General features: G+C 46.7%; 1 protein-coding gene across 3 annotated transcripts; it reads right to left on the bottom strand.

Moving 5' to 3' along the window:
• Positions 1-60: 60 nt before the first annotated feature.
• efs (embryonal Fyn-associated substrate) lies at positions 61-15,736 on the bottom strand. 3 transcript variants are annotated; one of them, XM_024373537.2, is made up of 8 exons: positions 15,589-15,736; positions 14,647-15,023; positions 12,039-13,478; positions 11,064-11,183; positions 9,552-10,544; positions 9,301-9,375; positions 2,457-2,714; positions 61-2,121 (listed from the first exon to the last, which is right to left on the bottom strand). In XM_024373537.2, exons 2-8 carry the CDS (start codon positions 14,656-14,658, stop codon positions 1,939-1,941), a joined length of 3,081 nt encoding a protein of 1,026 aa, XP_024229305.1. In that variant the 5' UTR covers positions 14,659-15,023; positions 15,589-15,736; the 3' UTR covers positions 61-1,938. The 3 variants fall into 3 exon arrangements, with proteins under 3 accessions (XP_024229305.1, XP_024229308.1, XP_024229307.1); XM_024373540.2 differs by having other exon boundaries at positions 2,457-2,579; XM_024373539.2 differs by having other exon boundaries at positions 14,647-14,938; positions 15,589-15,723.
• Positions 15,737-15,999: the final 263 nt, after the last annotated feature.

Raw genomic sequence — 15,999 nt, 5'->3', positions numbered from 1 at the left:
ATTTAAAACTTTTAAAAATACATATTTTCATCAGAAATAATCCACAGCAAGACAGAACAATCAATGTAATTGTACAAATGTATTTGTGCATTTTTGAGGGGAACATAGTCAGGCATCATTGTAGTGTTCAACTTTCATGAAATGTAGACTGGATAGATCCATATGGCTTTTTTAGCCATGGAGCCAATACCAACAAATTCACTTTAGTGTAAAAACTTTCAAAAATATATTCTGGTACAAAAAAAAAGTCACAAAAAAAAATATTATAGCTCAATCAAACGAACTGCTCTTCTCCACTTGTTCTTTTGAACCATTATTGTAGTAAAAATGTAATTCACTGTGTGAAGTGAAAACATCTCTGTTAAATACGTGCATATAAGAAATAAAGCAACTTAAAGCCAAGCAGATCATAAAGCAAATACAAAATTATCAATAAATACAATTATTATTATTATGATAATTATTTTTCTACTGTCAGGCCATGGATGTGGTGTGTGCTGTGCAGGCAGGCATTCTGTAGAAATACTGCTACCTTCCACTAGGAAGAGCTCAAAGGCAAAACAATAGAGCTTGGTGAAAGTTCTTCCTACTTTTTCTTGGCACTGACGCATCTTTGTTCATTTTATCTTCCTATCACCAACATACCACTGCTGCATAGACTTTGAGACAGCAGTACCAGTGAGGGTGTGGGTGGTAGCATTGAGTTTGAAGGGGCAATTAGTGCCTTTCAACAACACAAAAGCCTAGAAACCTGCTCCCCAGTCCCAAATGAACCACTATCCCTTACCCCCTTATGCACTTATTAGGATCTGAGAGGATTGGATAGGAGTAGCCCAAGAACAAATATGGCCAAACTAGTACCTAGAGCTGTGTGGGAAAGCCAGGGTGTGTGACGAAAGGTGAAATGCGTGTGGGAAATCGAGAGAAAAGGAGAGAGGGTGGGACAAGCGAGTGAATAGAAAGCGAGACAGGTGGAGAGAAGTAAAAGTTTACCTACAGGTTTTCCACTTGGTGGCTTAATTGTGGGAACAAACATGACCGACTAAGCGCTCTACTGCTCCACCATTATCCCTTTCACAAGAGTAGTACCCCCCCTCATGTTCTCTTTCAATCGTGCCATCTATCATATCTCAATCCTGTTTAAACACTCATATTTTCCTCTTTTCACTCCCTGTCTTCCAGACTGCAGGGGATAAAAGAGTGATCTGGTCCCAGATCTGATTTAGACATCTTTTAAACTCCTATAGTTTACATCCTATAGTACTTTTTTTTTTACAGTGTTGTTTTATTACATTTGATTCTCAAATGCAACACCAAGCCCAGGCAGAAACACACAGTAAAGCTGCCACGGCGTTTACATACACACCCACCAACTGCACCTTCATCAAGTTATCCCTGCTCTCCTCCATAGCACTAACAAACAGCAGAATGTGAGGCTCGATTTATATTTTTGGAGAGGGGGATGGATGGTTACCTACAATAAATAAGGATGCAAAGATAAAAGAAAATAAACAGTTATTTCAATGGAAGAGAAAATAATGGCAACCGAACAGAAATAGTCCAACTCCAATAATACAGTGGCCCACAAGGAACACTGAATGTCACGAACAGGGTTCAAACAAAAACAATGTTCATCAATCAGGACACACAAGATGAAAAGTGTGCTTGGCACCAAAAGCACAGAAGTGACTAGGTATTAAAAGAACCAAAAGCCAACCAACACACACATACAAGAACACACACAAAATCTAACTGGGTGGGAATTTGAGCCACAGATCAGTTCTTCTTCTGGACTGAAATTCAATGTTTCAACCTCACTTAAAACGTCAAACTGTTCAATTGGAAAGATAACACATTGTAACAACAACTAAGGCATTTCAAAGTGGAGAGAAAATGTATTGTAAACACGTTATAAGAAGAGACGTTGAAGAAATAATGTCAAGATATTTCCGCGAGGCGCTGCAGCAGGCCGGAGAAGCCTGCGGCATGCTGGGACAGCTCGGCCACGCAGTTCACCATTTCCTGGGTGGCAGCGACTGATGGGTAGTTCTGGGCTGCCCCTTTCGTTGCCACAACGACAGCCTTCAAGGCCTGACACAGATGCCCACCTGAGGTTGTGACCTACGGAGAGAGAAAGACAAAAATATATTGATTATGGATTCATCATAGGACAATATGCATTTTAATCTAAACTAAAAGTCCATAATCTTGTCCCTAATGCTTTAAACCTTGACCTAAATCTCATATGAATTATGTTACAAGCTGTTCTTTGTATGTCATATCAAACCCTACATTAGGAATTAAATGCAACATCGTGTAAATTAGGCACCAAACTGAAGAAAAACTGAATGAAACGGGGAGGGACTACCTTAACTCGTTTTCATTTTCCAGTTTCAAAACCTTTTTGCTACAGTGTGCCCTAATGAAAACAACCCCGTCATGAAATGTGTGCTGACCTTTGCCCTGAGGTCAGGAGAGGTCAGGAGGCGGGAGAGCGTGTCCCCGATGAACACCAGCTTGTGTGCCGTCACGATCAAACTCTTCCCCCGGGAAACGAAGACGCGGGGAGGTTGGTTCCCCTGCACGGTGCGGAAGAGCACGTCAATGGAATCGGCCAGACAGGAGAGGTGGGACAGAGACTGGGAAGAATAGAAGGAGAGCAACTCTGAGTCCTCCAGAGAGAGGGAGACGGGCAGAGGAGGGGAGGGGCTCAACTGGATGGAGAGAAAGAGAAAGACAGACAAGAGAGAGTGAGATAGAGCCATCATTGTAAGGGTAAAGAATGAACATTGTCACTCATGGAACTGCCATTTATTGTGTCATGGGCCCCAATTGTCAATTATGTCAAATTCTTAGAATCACAGATGACCTCTTGTTGTGTGCCTATGACAAGTGGATGCAACCTAAGCCTAGAGATTTAGTGAGCATAAAAATGGCAGAAAGTGAGAAACGGTGAGATTTAGGGAGAGATACTGTTAAGGTAAACAAGTTGAGTTGATCCAGGCAGGTTGAAACTGGATAAAGGGGCAGAGAGTTTACTGTCAATGTAACCTACAGTTAGGTAGATCAATGTTGACTCACTGGACTGAAGGACAGTCCAAGACAACATTCCCTCTAAGCTGAGCGCATGCGTGGTCGTGCGCACCTCCTCCAGGACTGCCACACAGAAGAAATGCTAGGCTGAGCAGAGATTGAACTTCACTGAATTCGCATTACATAGATCAATGTTTCTGTGATCGAATCAACATTAATTCAGCCACTTTTCAATGCAACAAACCAAAACAAATCTAACTTTGCAAAATTTAGTCTGATTTTGTTGAAGGCAGAGCCAGAGCTCAACAGAGTAGAATTCTATTGGCGGGGGTAGCCCAAGAAGAAACATGGCTTACTCAGGATACGTTATCAGAGTTGGTACAGCCACCCGGTTTCGTCACGCATCGCGCCAACAGAAACAAACATCTCTCTGGTAAGAAGAAGGGCGGGGGTGTATGCCTTATGATCACACCACGACTCGTTAATCATAACAACATACAGGAACTCAAGTCCTTTTGTTCACCTGACCTAGAATTCCTTACAATCAAATGCCGACTGCATTAACTACCAAATCAAATCAAATTTTTTATTTGTCACATACACCTGGTTAGCAGATGTTAATGCGAGTGTAGCGAAATGCTTGTGCTTCTAGTTCCGACAATGCGGTAATAACCAACAAGTAATTTAACTAACAATTCCAAAACTACTGTCTTATACACAGTGTAAGGGGATAAAGAATATGTACATAAGGATATATGAATGAGTGATGGTACAGAGCAGCATAGGCAAGATACAGTAGCTGATATCGAGTACAGTATATACATATGAGATGAGTATGTAAAGAAAGTGGCATAGTTAAAGTGGCTAGTGATACATGTATTACATAAGGATGCAGTCGATGATATAGAGTACAGTATATACGTATGCATATGAGATGAATAATGTAGGGTAAGTAACATTATATAAGGTAGCATTGTTTATATATTTACATCATTTCCCATCAATTCCCATTATCAAAGTGGCTGGAGTTGAGTCAGTGTCATTGTCAGTGTGTTGGCAGCAGCCACTCAATGTTTGTGGTGGCTGTTTAACAGTCTGATGGCCTTGAGATAGAAGCTGTTTTTCAGTCTCTCGGTCCCAGCTTTGATGCACCTGTACTGACCTCGCCTTCTGGATGATAGCGGGGTGAACAGGCAGTGGCTCGGGTGGTTGATGTCCTTGATGATCTTTATGGCCTTCCTGTAACATCGGGTGGTGTAGGTGTCCTGGAGGGCAGGTAGTTTGCCCCCGGTGATGCGTTGTGCAGACCTCACTACCCTCTGGAGAGCCTTACGGTTGAGGGCGGAGCAGTTGCCGTACCAGGCGGTGATACAGCCCGCCAGGATGCTCTCGATTGTGCATCTGTAGAAGTTTGTGAGTGCTTTTGGTGACAAGCCGAATTTCTTCAGCCTCCTGAGGTTGAAGAGGCGCTGCTGCGCCTTCATCACCACACTGTCTGTGTGAGTGGACCAATTCAGTTTGTCTGTGATGTGTATGCCGAGGAACTTAAAACTTGCTACCCTCTCCACTACTGTTCCATCGATGTGGATAGGGGGGTGTTCCCTCTGCTGTTTCCTGAAGTCCACAATCATCTCCTTAGTTTTGTTGACGTTGAGTGTGAGGTTATTTTCCTGACACCACACTCCGAGGGCCCTCACCTCCTCCCTGTAGGCCGTCTCGTCGTTGTTGGTAATCAAGCCTACCACTGTTGTGTCGTCCGCAAACTTGATGATTGAGTTGGAGGCGTGCGTGGCCACGCAGTCGTGGGTGAACAGGGAGTACAGGAGAGGGCTCAGAACGCACCCTTGTGGGGCCCCAGTGTTGAGGATCAGCGGGGAGGAGATGTTGTTGCCTACCCTCACCACCTGGGGGCGGCCCGTCAGGAAGTCCAGTACCCAGTTGCACAGGGCGGGGTCGAGACCCAGGGTCTCGAGCTTGATGAAGAGCTTGGAGGGTACTATGGTGTTGAATGCCGAGCTGTAGTCGATGAACAGCATTCTCACATAGGTATTCCTCTTGTCCAGATGGGTTAGGGCAGTGTGCAGTGTGGTTGAGATTGCATTGTCTGTGGACCCATTTGGGCGGTAAGCAAATTGGGGTGGGTCTAGGGTGTCAGGTAGGGTGGAGGTGATATGGTCCTTGACTAGTCTCTCAAAGCACTTCATGATGACGGATGTGAGTGCTACGGGGCGGTAGTCGTTTAGCTCAGTTACCTTAGCTTTCTTGGGAACAGGAACAATGGTGGCCCTCTTGAAGCATGTGGGAACAGCAGACTGCTATAGGGATTGATTGAATATGTCCGTAAACACACCGGCCAGCTGGTCTGCGCATGCTCTGAGGGCGCGGCTGGCGATGCCGTCTGGGCCTGTAGCCTTGCGAGGGTTAACACGTTTAAATGTCTTACTCACCTCGGCTGCAGTGAAGGAGAGACCGCATGTTTTCATTGCAGGCCGTGTCAGTGGCACTGTATTGTCCTCAAAGCGGGCAAAAAAGTTATTTAGTCTGCCTGGGAGCAAGACATCCTGGTCCGTGACTGGGCTGGATTTCTTCCTGTAGTCCGTGATTGACTGTAGACCCTGCCACATGCCTCTTGTGTCTGAGCCATTGAATTGAGATTCTACTTTGTCTCTGTACTGACGCTTAGCTTGTTTGATAGCCTTGCGGAGGGAATAGCTGCACTGTTTGTATTCAGTCATGTTACCAGACACCTTGCCCTGATTAAAAGCAGTGGTTCGCGCTTTCAGTTTCACACGAATGCTGCCATCAATCCATGGTTTCTGGTTAGGGAATGTTTTAATCGTTGCTATGGGAACGACATCTTCAACGCACGTTCTAATGAACTCGCACACCGAATCAGCGTATTCGTCAATATTGTTATCTGACGCAATACGACAACTGCCAGCCATAAAAGAAAATCAGCCAGGCCCTTTTACGCCCTCTACCAAATGGTAGCTATAAATGCAGAGGATGCGCACAGTGCAACAATATGATGAAGTGTGAATATTTCTGCCACCCACACACAGGAAAACGGTTCCAAATAAATTACATTATTACGTGTTCCACCACCCATGTTATTTACATTATTAAATGTCCATGTGGGCTCTGCTATGTCGGTAAAACCTCTCGTTCTCTCAAACAGAGAATTAGTGAACACAAAAGTTTAATCAGGAGAAACGACAGGGATTATCCAGTCGCAGTACATTTCGATGACCTGAAGCATGACATTTTCACCTTTAGATTTTGTGGCATAGAAAAAGTTAAGATATCAGACAGGGGAGGAGATATGAATAATACTCTGACTAAAAGAGAATGTTTTTGGATTTTCACCCTCCAGACATTATTTCCTAAAGGACTTAATGATGAAATGCCTATGTTTGTTATGTTGTGAATTTGAACATGAATTATGTGCCTATTTAAGATTACTCTGTTTTTCGTACGATGTACCCAATGACTAATAAAAACTTGCTATGTCCTCATTGAGATTTTACAGACGTGTTTAATACGTCATATATATACACTTTTGTAATATTTATGAAATGCATATTGATATTTGGTAGCACTTATTTGTTTTTCCTTTGCCTCCAAACCCATTCGATGTGTGGAACGGATGTGGGTGGGGCTAGGTCTACATAAGGGTGCAAATATATTTTTTTAAATCACAAACGCTTACGTAGGCCGTGAGGCGGATACGTAAGCTTATTAAATATCAGTGATACTATCAAGAGCAGTGTGCAGTTTCCTTTTTCCTTCATCTTGTTCAATTGTTGCCATGCACCTGCAAAGTAGATTGCTCAGGTGTGCGAGTGCCTTTTGAATGTTGTACCCACTGTGACTATTAAAACCATCCCCAACCAGAAACCGTGGATTGAGGGCAGCATTCGCACAAAACTGAAAGCGCAAACCACTGCTTTAATCATGGCAAGGTGACCGGAAACATGACCGAATACAGACAGTGTAGCTACTCCCCCCGCAAGGCAATCAAACAAGCTAAGCGCCAGTATAGAGACAAAGTAGAGTCACAATTCAATGGCTCAGACACGAGACGTATATGGCAGGGTCTACAGTCAATCACGGACTACAAAAAGAAAACCAGCTCCGTCGCGAACATCGACGTCTTGCTCCCAGAGAAACTAAACAACTTCTTTGCTCGCTTTGACGACAATACAGTGCCACTGACACGGCCCGCTACCAAAACCTGCGGGCTCTCCTTCACCGCAGCCAACGTGAGTAAAACATTTAAACGTGTTAACCATCTCAAGGCTGCCGGCCTAGATGGCATCCCGAGCCACGTGCCCAGAGCATGCGCAGACCAGCTGGCTGGTGTGTTTACGGACATATTCAATCAATCCCTATCCCAGTCTGCTGTATTCCAGTCTGCTGCAACTGGGTCCTAGACTTTCTGACGGGCCGCCCCCAGGTGATGAGGGTAGGAAACAACATCTCCACACTGGGGCCCCACGAGGGTGCATTCTCTGCCCTCTCCTGTACTCCCTGTGACTGCGTGGCCATGCACGCCTCCAACTCAATCATCAAGTTTGCAGATGACACTACAGTGGTAGGTTTGATTACCAACAATGACGAGACGACCTACAGGGAGGAGGAGAGTGCCCTCGGAGTGTGGTGTCAGGTAAACAACCTGACACTCAACATCAACAAAACAAAGGAGATGATCGTGGACTTCAGAAAACAGCTTAGGGAGCACCCCCTATCCACATCGATGGGACAGACAGTAGTGGAGAAGGTGGAAAGTTAAGTTCCTCAGCGTACACATCACGGACAAACTGAAATGGTCCACCAACACAGACAGCGTGGTTAGAAGGCGCTGCAGCGCCTCTTCAACCTCAGGAGGCTGAAGATATTTGGTTTGTCACCAAAAACACACAAACTTTTACAGATGCACAATCGAGAGTATTCTGTCGGGCTATGTCACCACCTGGTATGGCAACTGCTCCGCCCACAACAGCAATGCTCTCCAGAGGGTAGTGCGGTCTGCACAACGCATAACCGGGGGCAAACTACCTGCCCTTCAGGACACCTACACCCCCCGATGTCACAGGAAGGCCAAAAAGATCATCAAGGACAACAACCACCTGAGCCACTGCCTGTTCACCCCGCTATCATCCAGAAGGCGAGGTCAGTACAAGTGCATCAAAGCTGGGACCGAAAGACTGAAAAACAGCTTCTATCTCAAGGCCATCAGACTGTTAAACAGCCACCACTAACATTGAGTGGCTGATGCCAACATAGACTCAACTCCAGCCACTTTAATAATAAAGAAATTGGATGTAATAAATGTATCACTCGTCACTTTAAACAACGCCACTTTATAAAATGTTTACATATACATATGAGATGAGTCATGTAGGGTATACTGTACTCTACACCATCTACTGCATCTTGCCTACGCCGCACGGCCATCACTCATCCATATATTTATATGTATGTATTCTTTTACACTTGTAGGTAGTAAGGTAGTTGTTGTGAAATTGTTAGAATACTTGTTAGATATTACTGCACGGTCGGAGCTAGAAGCACAAGCATTTCGCCACACTCGCATTAACATCTGCTAACCATGTGCATGTGACCAATCAAATTTGATTTGAAGAGCGGTCTTTGAATCAGCCGCGAGTGGATACGCTTTTCAGATCAGAGCGCAGTATACACATTTGTTGACATTCTTTGCTAGTTAGCAAGTTATTCGCCTAGTTACAAATAAGTATAGGTCAGCTTTGGGGAGTTACTGCCTCCTACAAGAGCACAAAACGTATAGGCTACATTTCAAAAAGCCAGTCAGGTAAAAAAAAAAGCGTGGTGTTAAATAGAAGGGGCAGTGTTTTTCAACCCAGGCTTGAATATGCAAATAAGCCAATAGACAGAGGGGTAGTCTACATTGTCTAATTCTCTGTATGGGAATAATTTATTTCATAAACTGGTTTCTTGCATCATACAACATAATGCAATTCTTACAACGTTCAAGTTTCCGCTCACAAGACCTAGAATTGATCTCAGTGCCCCAGAAAATAAGGGAACATTGGTAGGAGCTCATCAGTATATACATAAACGGAATCAATGATTCATCTGAGAGTGTAGTGAGTGTACGTGGTGTGAAAATGCATGTTGTGTGGTGATGGGTGTTAAAATGGAGTGTGTGTGAGAGAATGAGATTGTGTGAGCGTTTGTGTGACAATTGGACAGTACGTGTGGTGTGAGAATGATTGTGTGTTTTACCCTAGGCTCTGTGGTGTGAAGGGTCTGGTTTGACCTATTCTCTGTTCGGGCATCTGAGGGAGGCTCTGGCTTTCCCTGGGGAGGAAAAGAGACAGATACATCACTTTGACACATACAGCTATGGTCCCAGACATCAGATACTGTCTATTAAAACTGGATCCAGCAAGCGCACTTATTAAATAAAGGTGTCTGCTTAATGAGTAAAACGCAATGGAAAATGCAGACAGGTGCCAGCAAGACTGAAGACTGACCTGCAGTTTCACGTATCCCACACTGTCTCCAAGAGGAAGTGGTGCCGGGGCAGGTGTCAGACCTATTCCTGCGTACTCGTTCCCCATCCCCTCCTCTCCGTCGCTCTGCCCCACAGTGATGGACATGGTCACAGTGGAGGGTTGTGCGGGGGGCCGAGGGAACGCCGACTGGGGGGTGGGGGGTAAGGGTCTCTCCTGGATCCAGCTACCCTTGCGTGGTCCCATACTGCTCCCTACTGGTTTCACCTCAGCTACGGGCAGTGCGGGTAGGGGTCTTCGGGAGAGGGAGTCCTGGGAAGGGAGGCGGGGCCGCCCCTGGGTCTGAAATAGGATGGTGGAGTCCTCCAGCGCTCGTTGGACCATAGAGAGAAGAGTATCTGATGGAGGGGCGTGGCCACCGGCAGACAAAGCAGGAAGTAGGTCTGAGAGACGGGCCCAAGCCTGTTGGAGAGGGGGAGGGACCTCGTCGGGTTGACTCGTCTTCCAGACGGACAGGATCTCAGCCAGTGAGGTTGCCAGATCCCTCGAGGAGACAGGGGCACACGAGGCAGAGCTAAGCACCGATTGGACAAGGCCCGAAAGCGAGTTCCTCCATTGGACATCACCAGACCCATTACTGGATACAGATAGCCGACGTGTGGAAGACGAAGACGACGTTGACATCGTCGAAGAGGGCAAGACGTCAAGGGTGAGAGCGGGCATGTCATAGACGCCACAGTCCGGCTCAGTGGTGGACCCCGGGTCACTGCCCTCGCCTAGCCCAAGCGGAGCCCTCTTCCCTGAGCCGGGGACAGAGTAGACCTGGCCGCTCTCCGTCCCCTCTAGGTGGGCGATGGTGGACATGTCCCCCAGGCCCAGGGGTAGGCCAGGAAGGGTTGGGAGGCTGTAAACGTCCTCCTCCGATTCATCAGTAATAACAGCCGTTGGGACGTTGACAGTCTGCTGCTGGGGCTCTGACGATGTGCTAAGTATGATGGTGGGAACATCATAGACCTGAGAGATGGAAGGAGAGAGAGAAAAAGCTCTACCATTACTGTCATTGTTCTTGAAGCCTTTCGAAGTCATTCTAAGGTCATTGGTCATTAGTACTGTTTGTTATAGATGTATATTCTAGGGTGGAGAAAAGAGGAGGAGATTGTATAGCCTGGCTTATACATTCCCACTGCAGTATAAACAGTTGGGTGTGACAGGGAGAAAATAGCAGCAGCACTATTCAGACCAGACAGACTGGATTGCAGCAGACAGAGAAACAGATGTGACAGAGAGAGCGGGGCTGTGGGAGGAAGGAACAGGTGGAGGAAAGTTGAGAGCTGAGAGAGAAAGAGGGGGTTAGGAAGAGAGAGAGGGTGGGGAGGAGTGAGGCGGAAAGGGAGAAGCCGAGGGAGGGAAGAACAGGTGAGGGAAAGTTGAGAGCTGGGGGGGGGACAAATAAATAGAGGGGTCGAGAGAGAAATAGAGTGAGAGAGAGGAGACCGGTGGTCTCTGTACTGTAGAGGATGGATTCTGACTGACCTCTGACTCTAGGTCAGTGTGTGGGGGAAGGGAGCGGGGTGTGTTGTAGATGCTGTCATCATCACACAGCGCTGCTGGGGCTGGCCGCTGCCACCTACTCCTGGGAGGAGTATCATACACCTAGGAGACCAGGCAGACCACAAGACAGCATGTTATAAGACTGTTATACGCTTGTTATAAGCACAAGGTCACAATGTCAGACATGTAGTTCACATAAGATTGGTTTCCATCCAATTGGCGACAGATTTTCAAGGGAATATTAAAAAATCCCCATAAAGAAAATGTGCATTTTCCCACACAAAAAGTACTTTCCCGCTTTAGGTTTCACGTACCGCATAAAAATCGAATGTTCAATGTGTTTTCGTCGCATTTTCAACTACATGATGACATTATTATGGATAAGAGAGAGAATATTTGTATTTGTCATACAGCAGTCAAGCATTGATCATCATGTCACCAGAATAAGACCATCGATATTTATTGGAAATGAGGATCAAGGTCATCACCGTGCACATTCACCGCCCTGTGAAGTTCATGACTTATTTCATGTGTAGCCCAATAAACTGCATGGTTTCCCGAGTCGTAGTGGGAGGACCACACACCATGTCATTGTCATTCCAATATTACTTCGATATGATGGTTGTTACATCAATATTTTGCACATAAATAAAAGGAGTTTCCACGGCATGTAGCGGCATTTATCAAGTTAATACCGAAACGTCCTGTTTCCATCACAGCTGTTGTGATTTTTTTTCTCTTAAACGGTATGACTTTACTTGCACTAAAACTGTGGATGGAAACGTGGTTAGTGGTTAACTAGGATTGGCGTTTTCCCTGACTACATGACTTGACAGGGAAAAACTCTGGGCCTAATCATGACAAGAGACTGTGGAGAGAAAGAGATGGAATAAGAGGGGCAGGAAAGAAAGAGAGCAGGGACAATGAACTTGGAAAGGTCTTCACTTTCTCTATTACCTGTTCATCGAGGCTGTCGCCATCAGGATCTGCACACTCTCCGTCCTCGCCTTTCTTATTCTGCCCATTCTGCTTCTTTTCATTCGACGCCATCCTTCCATCTTTGCTCTCTTGGTACTGGGGTACAGGAGTCAACTGGGGGGTGGAGAGGGCAGGCTGAGAGGTGGATACAGGGGTTACGGATTGGGGCAAGTCTTTTCTGGTTACCCCCCTCACTGGAGGGGCTGGAGGAGGGGGCTTACGAGCAAAGTTTGGGGATCCAGGCACCCGGTCATGTCCCTGTCCTGTTCTGGCCAGCAAGGGGGAACCCCTGAGGGGGGCAGAAGGAGCTTGCTTCCCCCTGGTGATGGGAGGGGTGGAGGGCACTCCACCCTGACCACCAGGGGTCCCTGGGGTTTTGGGGGTCACCCCTTTCAGCTGAGGTTTGGGGGATCCCTGTGCGAGGACGGGTGGAGTCCTGAGAATCCCTGCTCCCACAGGGGTGGGGGTCTGGTACATCATCCGAGGGGTGTCCTGTGCCAGTTTGGATTGAGGGGTGAGGGGCTTAAGGGGGGCTCCCCCGCCCCCGTTTATCTGTGAAAGGGTGAAGCTCTGAGCCTCCAGGACCCTAGTAGTGATGGGAGTAACCTGGGTCGACACAGTCCCCCCGACTAACCCTCCTGTGGGGGTCTGGTAGACCTCCTCGCTGGGCAGGACCATCCCTCTGGGGACCAGGTAACAGCCATCAGAGTGGCCTACCGCCGCTACAGTCTCCCTGGGAACCAGGTAAGTGTTGTCCTCTGGCCCCTCGGGAGCTAGACCCACCGCCCGAGGAATCCTGCCGGGGGCCAGGTAGACATTCTCTGGTCCAGGGTCTCCAGCCAGACCCCTGTGGTGCTGGGGCCCGAGAGCTGTGGGGGTGGAGGGGGTCTTGTAGAGGCTCCCAGCGGAGTCTGTGCCTCTGGACCGGAGGGATGGCGAGCGGGGGCGGCCCGTCACCCCAACGTCCCAATCGGGACAGGGGCGTGTGCCGGAGCTGGAGCGGGAGCGGGGTCGACCCCCTACCTCGGCCTGCCGGAGGACTCCTGGTCTAGAGGCGACAGGCACCGCCCCTGGGCTCTGATACAGGGCCTCCCCCAGGCTAGGCGGGGTGCGGTAGACCCCATCCACATCCTCCGTGGAGACTGCCGTGCGGGCCAGGGGGACTGGGGAGAGGTACACAGAGTCCTCGCTGGGGGCGCGGCTGGGGGGTCTGGAGTCGACCCCTGGGGCGGGGGCGGTGTGGAGGAGGCGGAGGCGGTTGGCGGGGGCGATGCCCTGGCGCCCGTGGAGGGAGCAGAGCCACCAGCCAGGACCCCCTCCCTGCTCCTGTTCTAGAACCATCAGGATGTCTCCCTTCCGGAAGGCCAGCTCCTCAGGGCTCTCTGCTGCATTGTCAAACAGGGCCTTCGCCAGCACCGTCTGAGGAGAGCGAAAAAGATATAACCAAAAAAGAATAATCACTTATTACACAATAATTACTCAGAAATAAAGGGAGATTCACAAACAATCATCACTATCCTAGTCAACATGTGGCCTGGAAAAAGTCTGGGCCCTATTCATAGGGGTACATACACACTGAAGATAGAAATACATGCAGAGACAGAGAGATGGCCTGACTTCACACTGGGAAGCACACATCTACATACTGACTGGGCATAGACAAATGCATTGACTTGATGCCAAGAAAGAGATTGAGAATAGCTATTTGTATAACAGTCTTAGTGAATAGAAGAGAAAGATGGGGTGGGAGAAGCAAAACAAAACAGAATGGTGTGAGAGAGAGAGAGAGACTCATTCAGAGCACAGTCACATAATGAATAAATACATACTGATATAAATGCTGAATCACTGCATATTCAGTCACTGCACACATTACTTACTTATAGGGGGAATAGAAAAGAGACAGTGAGAAGAGGGAGGTCAATTATTTAAAAGACAAGAGGAGTAAATGGTAATGAGAAAAGGAAGGGAGGGAGGGAGGTAGGCAACATCTGTCTCTAGTTTGGGGTTTAATTGCCATCCCTTGGCCCTCCTATCATGTTCTCCTTTTCAAAGCCCTAACCCCCTGGGGATTGGCTATAGAGACACAAGCTGAGCCCCGGGCCATGTTCAGTCTCAAGGAAACGTTTTCAAACAAAGTGAAACAGTGTCTGATTGTCCGATTAGATTTTTGTTTTAGGTTGCAAAACACATTGCTACGGTTCGCACACCGCCAAATGAATAAGAGCTATACTCAAACACCAGCTCACGTGGATGGAAGCCAGGACAATGTTCAATTACTTAAAAACGCATCCTTCATTCATTCCCTTCCCTGAATGATGTAATCACTGATTTGACAGTATTTGATGGGAAAAACGAAAGGTTCACTTCAGCCAAATGTCCTTAAACACGCCCGATCCAGTTACGTCATGATGATTCTCCCAAAGAAAAAAGGATCATGCATTTTTTTAAGTATTCAAACAGTACCCTGGATTGAAACAGCAGTATAGTGCCATGTCACCAGTTGGGCGCCTTTCCATCTGTGCCCGCTTTATTCACCATCTCTCATACAAAAGCACGCACACACACACACACGATTTCTACTCACTGAGAGGGACATGTTTGCTCTTCCTCAGACAGTGCTCCTGTCAGGATGTTGGGTCAAACAGACTCACAAGCAGACATGGTCCTCCATCTATATCCAAGAGGTGAACTGGTGACTGCTGCAGAGTCCAAACACACAATCCAAGTTGTGTTCGAGGGCAACACCACCAGCCTCCTTCAAGGCTGCAAAGGTTGAGAGATGTCCAGCTTTCTTCGCTCGCCAAAGCCCAATGGGTTCTTCTGTGTTGAGGGCATGATTGAACTGCTCCTTCTTGGCTCAGTGTTGTTGACAGTAACTGTCAAGAAAATTAGAAAAGCCAGTTGGGCTGGATCGTGATGTCATCTTTAGATCACACTCCTGATAACCACTGAAGAAGAATCCTAGTCAGGGGAATATGATGATCAGTTATTGATGTTCTGTAACTTTGTAAACAATATTTGATGTCAATGTCTACCACTGATCTATAACCAATTCATAACTTCAGTGGTATTCTTACCGTATCCAATATTGTGGTCACACATCCTAGCTCTAATTTTGATACCTGTACTATAATATCGTGGAGATGAGTAATCTACTCAAGAGGTTGTATCAGTGTCGGACATTGGGATCACCCAGTAAAAAGCATAGACCATGGCATAGATATGACGTCTTATTTCTTAACTAACGTAAACTAGCCCCCTAAAGTTAGCAAGCATCTTACCCTCTCGCTGATCAAATTAAAATATACCGCAAAAAGAATGCATTTCCAAGATTTTGCTAGCAAACAAGTTCACCAACATTATCCACGTATGTAAAATCGATGGCTAGCTTGCTACAGTAACGTTAGCTGCTAGCTACAGTAGCTGGCAAAACAAAAGGGGGCATGAAATCCATTCGCAGCGAGCAAACTTCAGCCAGGCATCAAATTCCACTCACTTATAATGTTTCGTTAGCTAGCGTACCTACCCTTAATGCTCCAGAAAATAAAGATATCGAGCATTCCTTTATTTCAGGAGAGGGAATTCGTGGCCAACGAGATTTTTCTTTTCTCTCTCCCTCCTGAGAAGGACTACGTAATTGGATACGATCAATAATGTACACAAACCCTTGATTGCAAATGGCCATTGAGAGGCTTTGAAAAACACAGTCGGCCATATTGTCACTTCCCATTCGGAGCAGTCCTCCATAGGAATGAACGGAATTCCACAATATTTCAGTGAAATGTTTCATGAAAAAAATGACATGTATTTAAGTATTTTTGTCATTGTAGTGGGGACAGTAACATTAGTACTCTCTAAAAAAATACTTTAAATATATTTTTCATTGTTTTAGTTGTATGTTTAGCTAACATAATACAATTGAAAAGTATGCATTCAG

Source organism: Oncorhynchus tshawytscha, linkage group LG09 (genome assembly GCF_018296145.1).
Source record: "Oncorhynchus tshawytscha isolate Ot180627B linkage group LG09, Otsh_v2.0, whole genome shotgun sequence".
Lineage (NCBI taxonomy): Eukaryota > Metazoa > Chordata > Actinopteri > Salmoniformes > Salmonidae > Oncorhynchus > Oncorhynchus tshawytscha.
The sequence above is the reverse complement of the archived record's forward strand: the minus strand, read 5'-3'. Positions and strand labels throughout refer to the sequence as shown.

Excerpts from the sequence above, each read along its gene's own strand:
- efs (XM_024373537.2), bottom strand. Across the intron at positions 9,376-9,551 it reads TGGGATACGTGAAACTGCAG|GGAAAGCCAGAGCCTCCCTC; the intron begins GTCAGTCTTCAG and ends TTTCCTCCCCAG. Across the intron at positions 2,715-9,300 it reads TTCACACCACAGAGCCTAGG|TTGAGCCCCTCCCCTCCTCT; the intron begins GTAAAACACACA and ends CTCTCCATCCAG.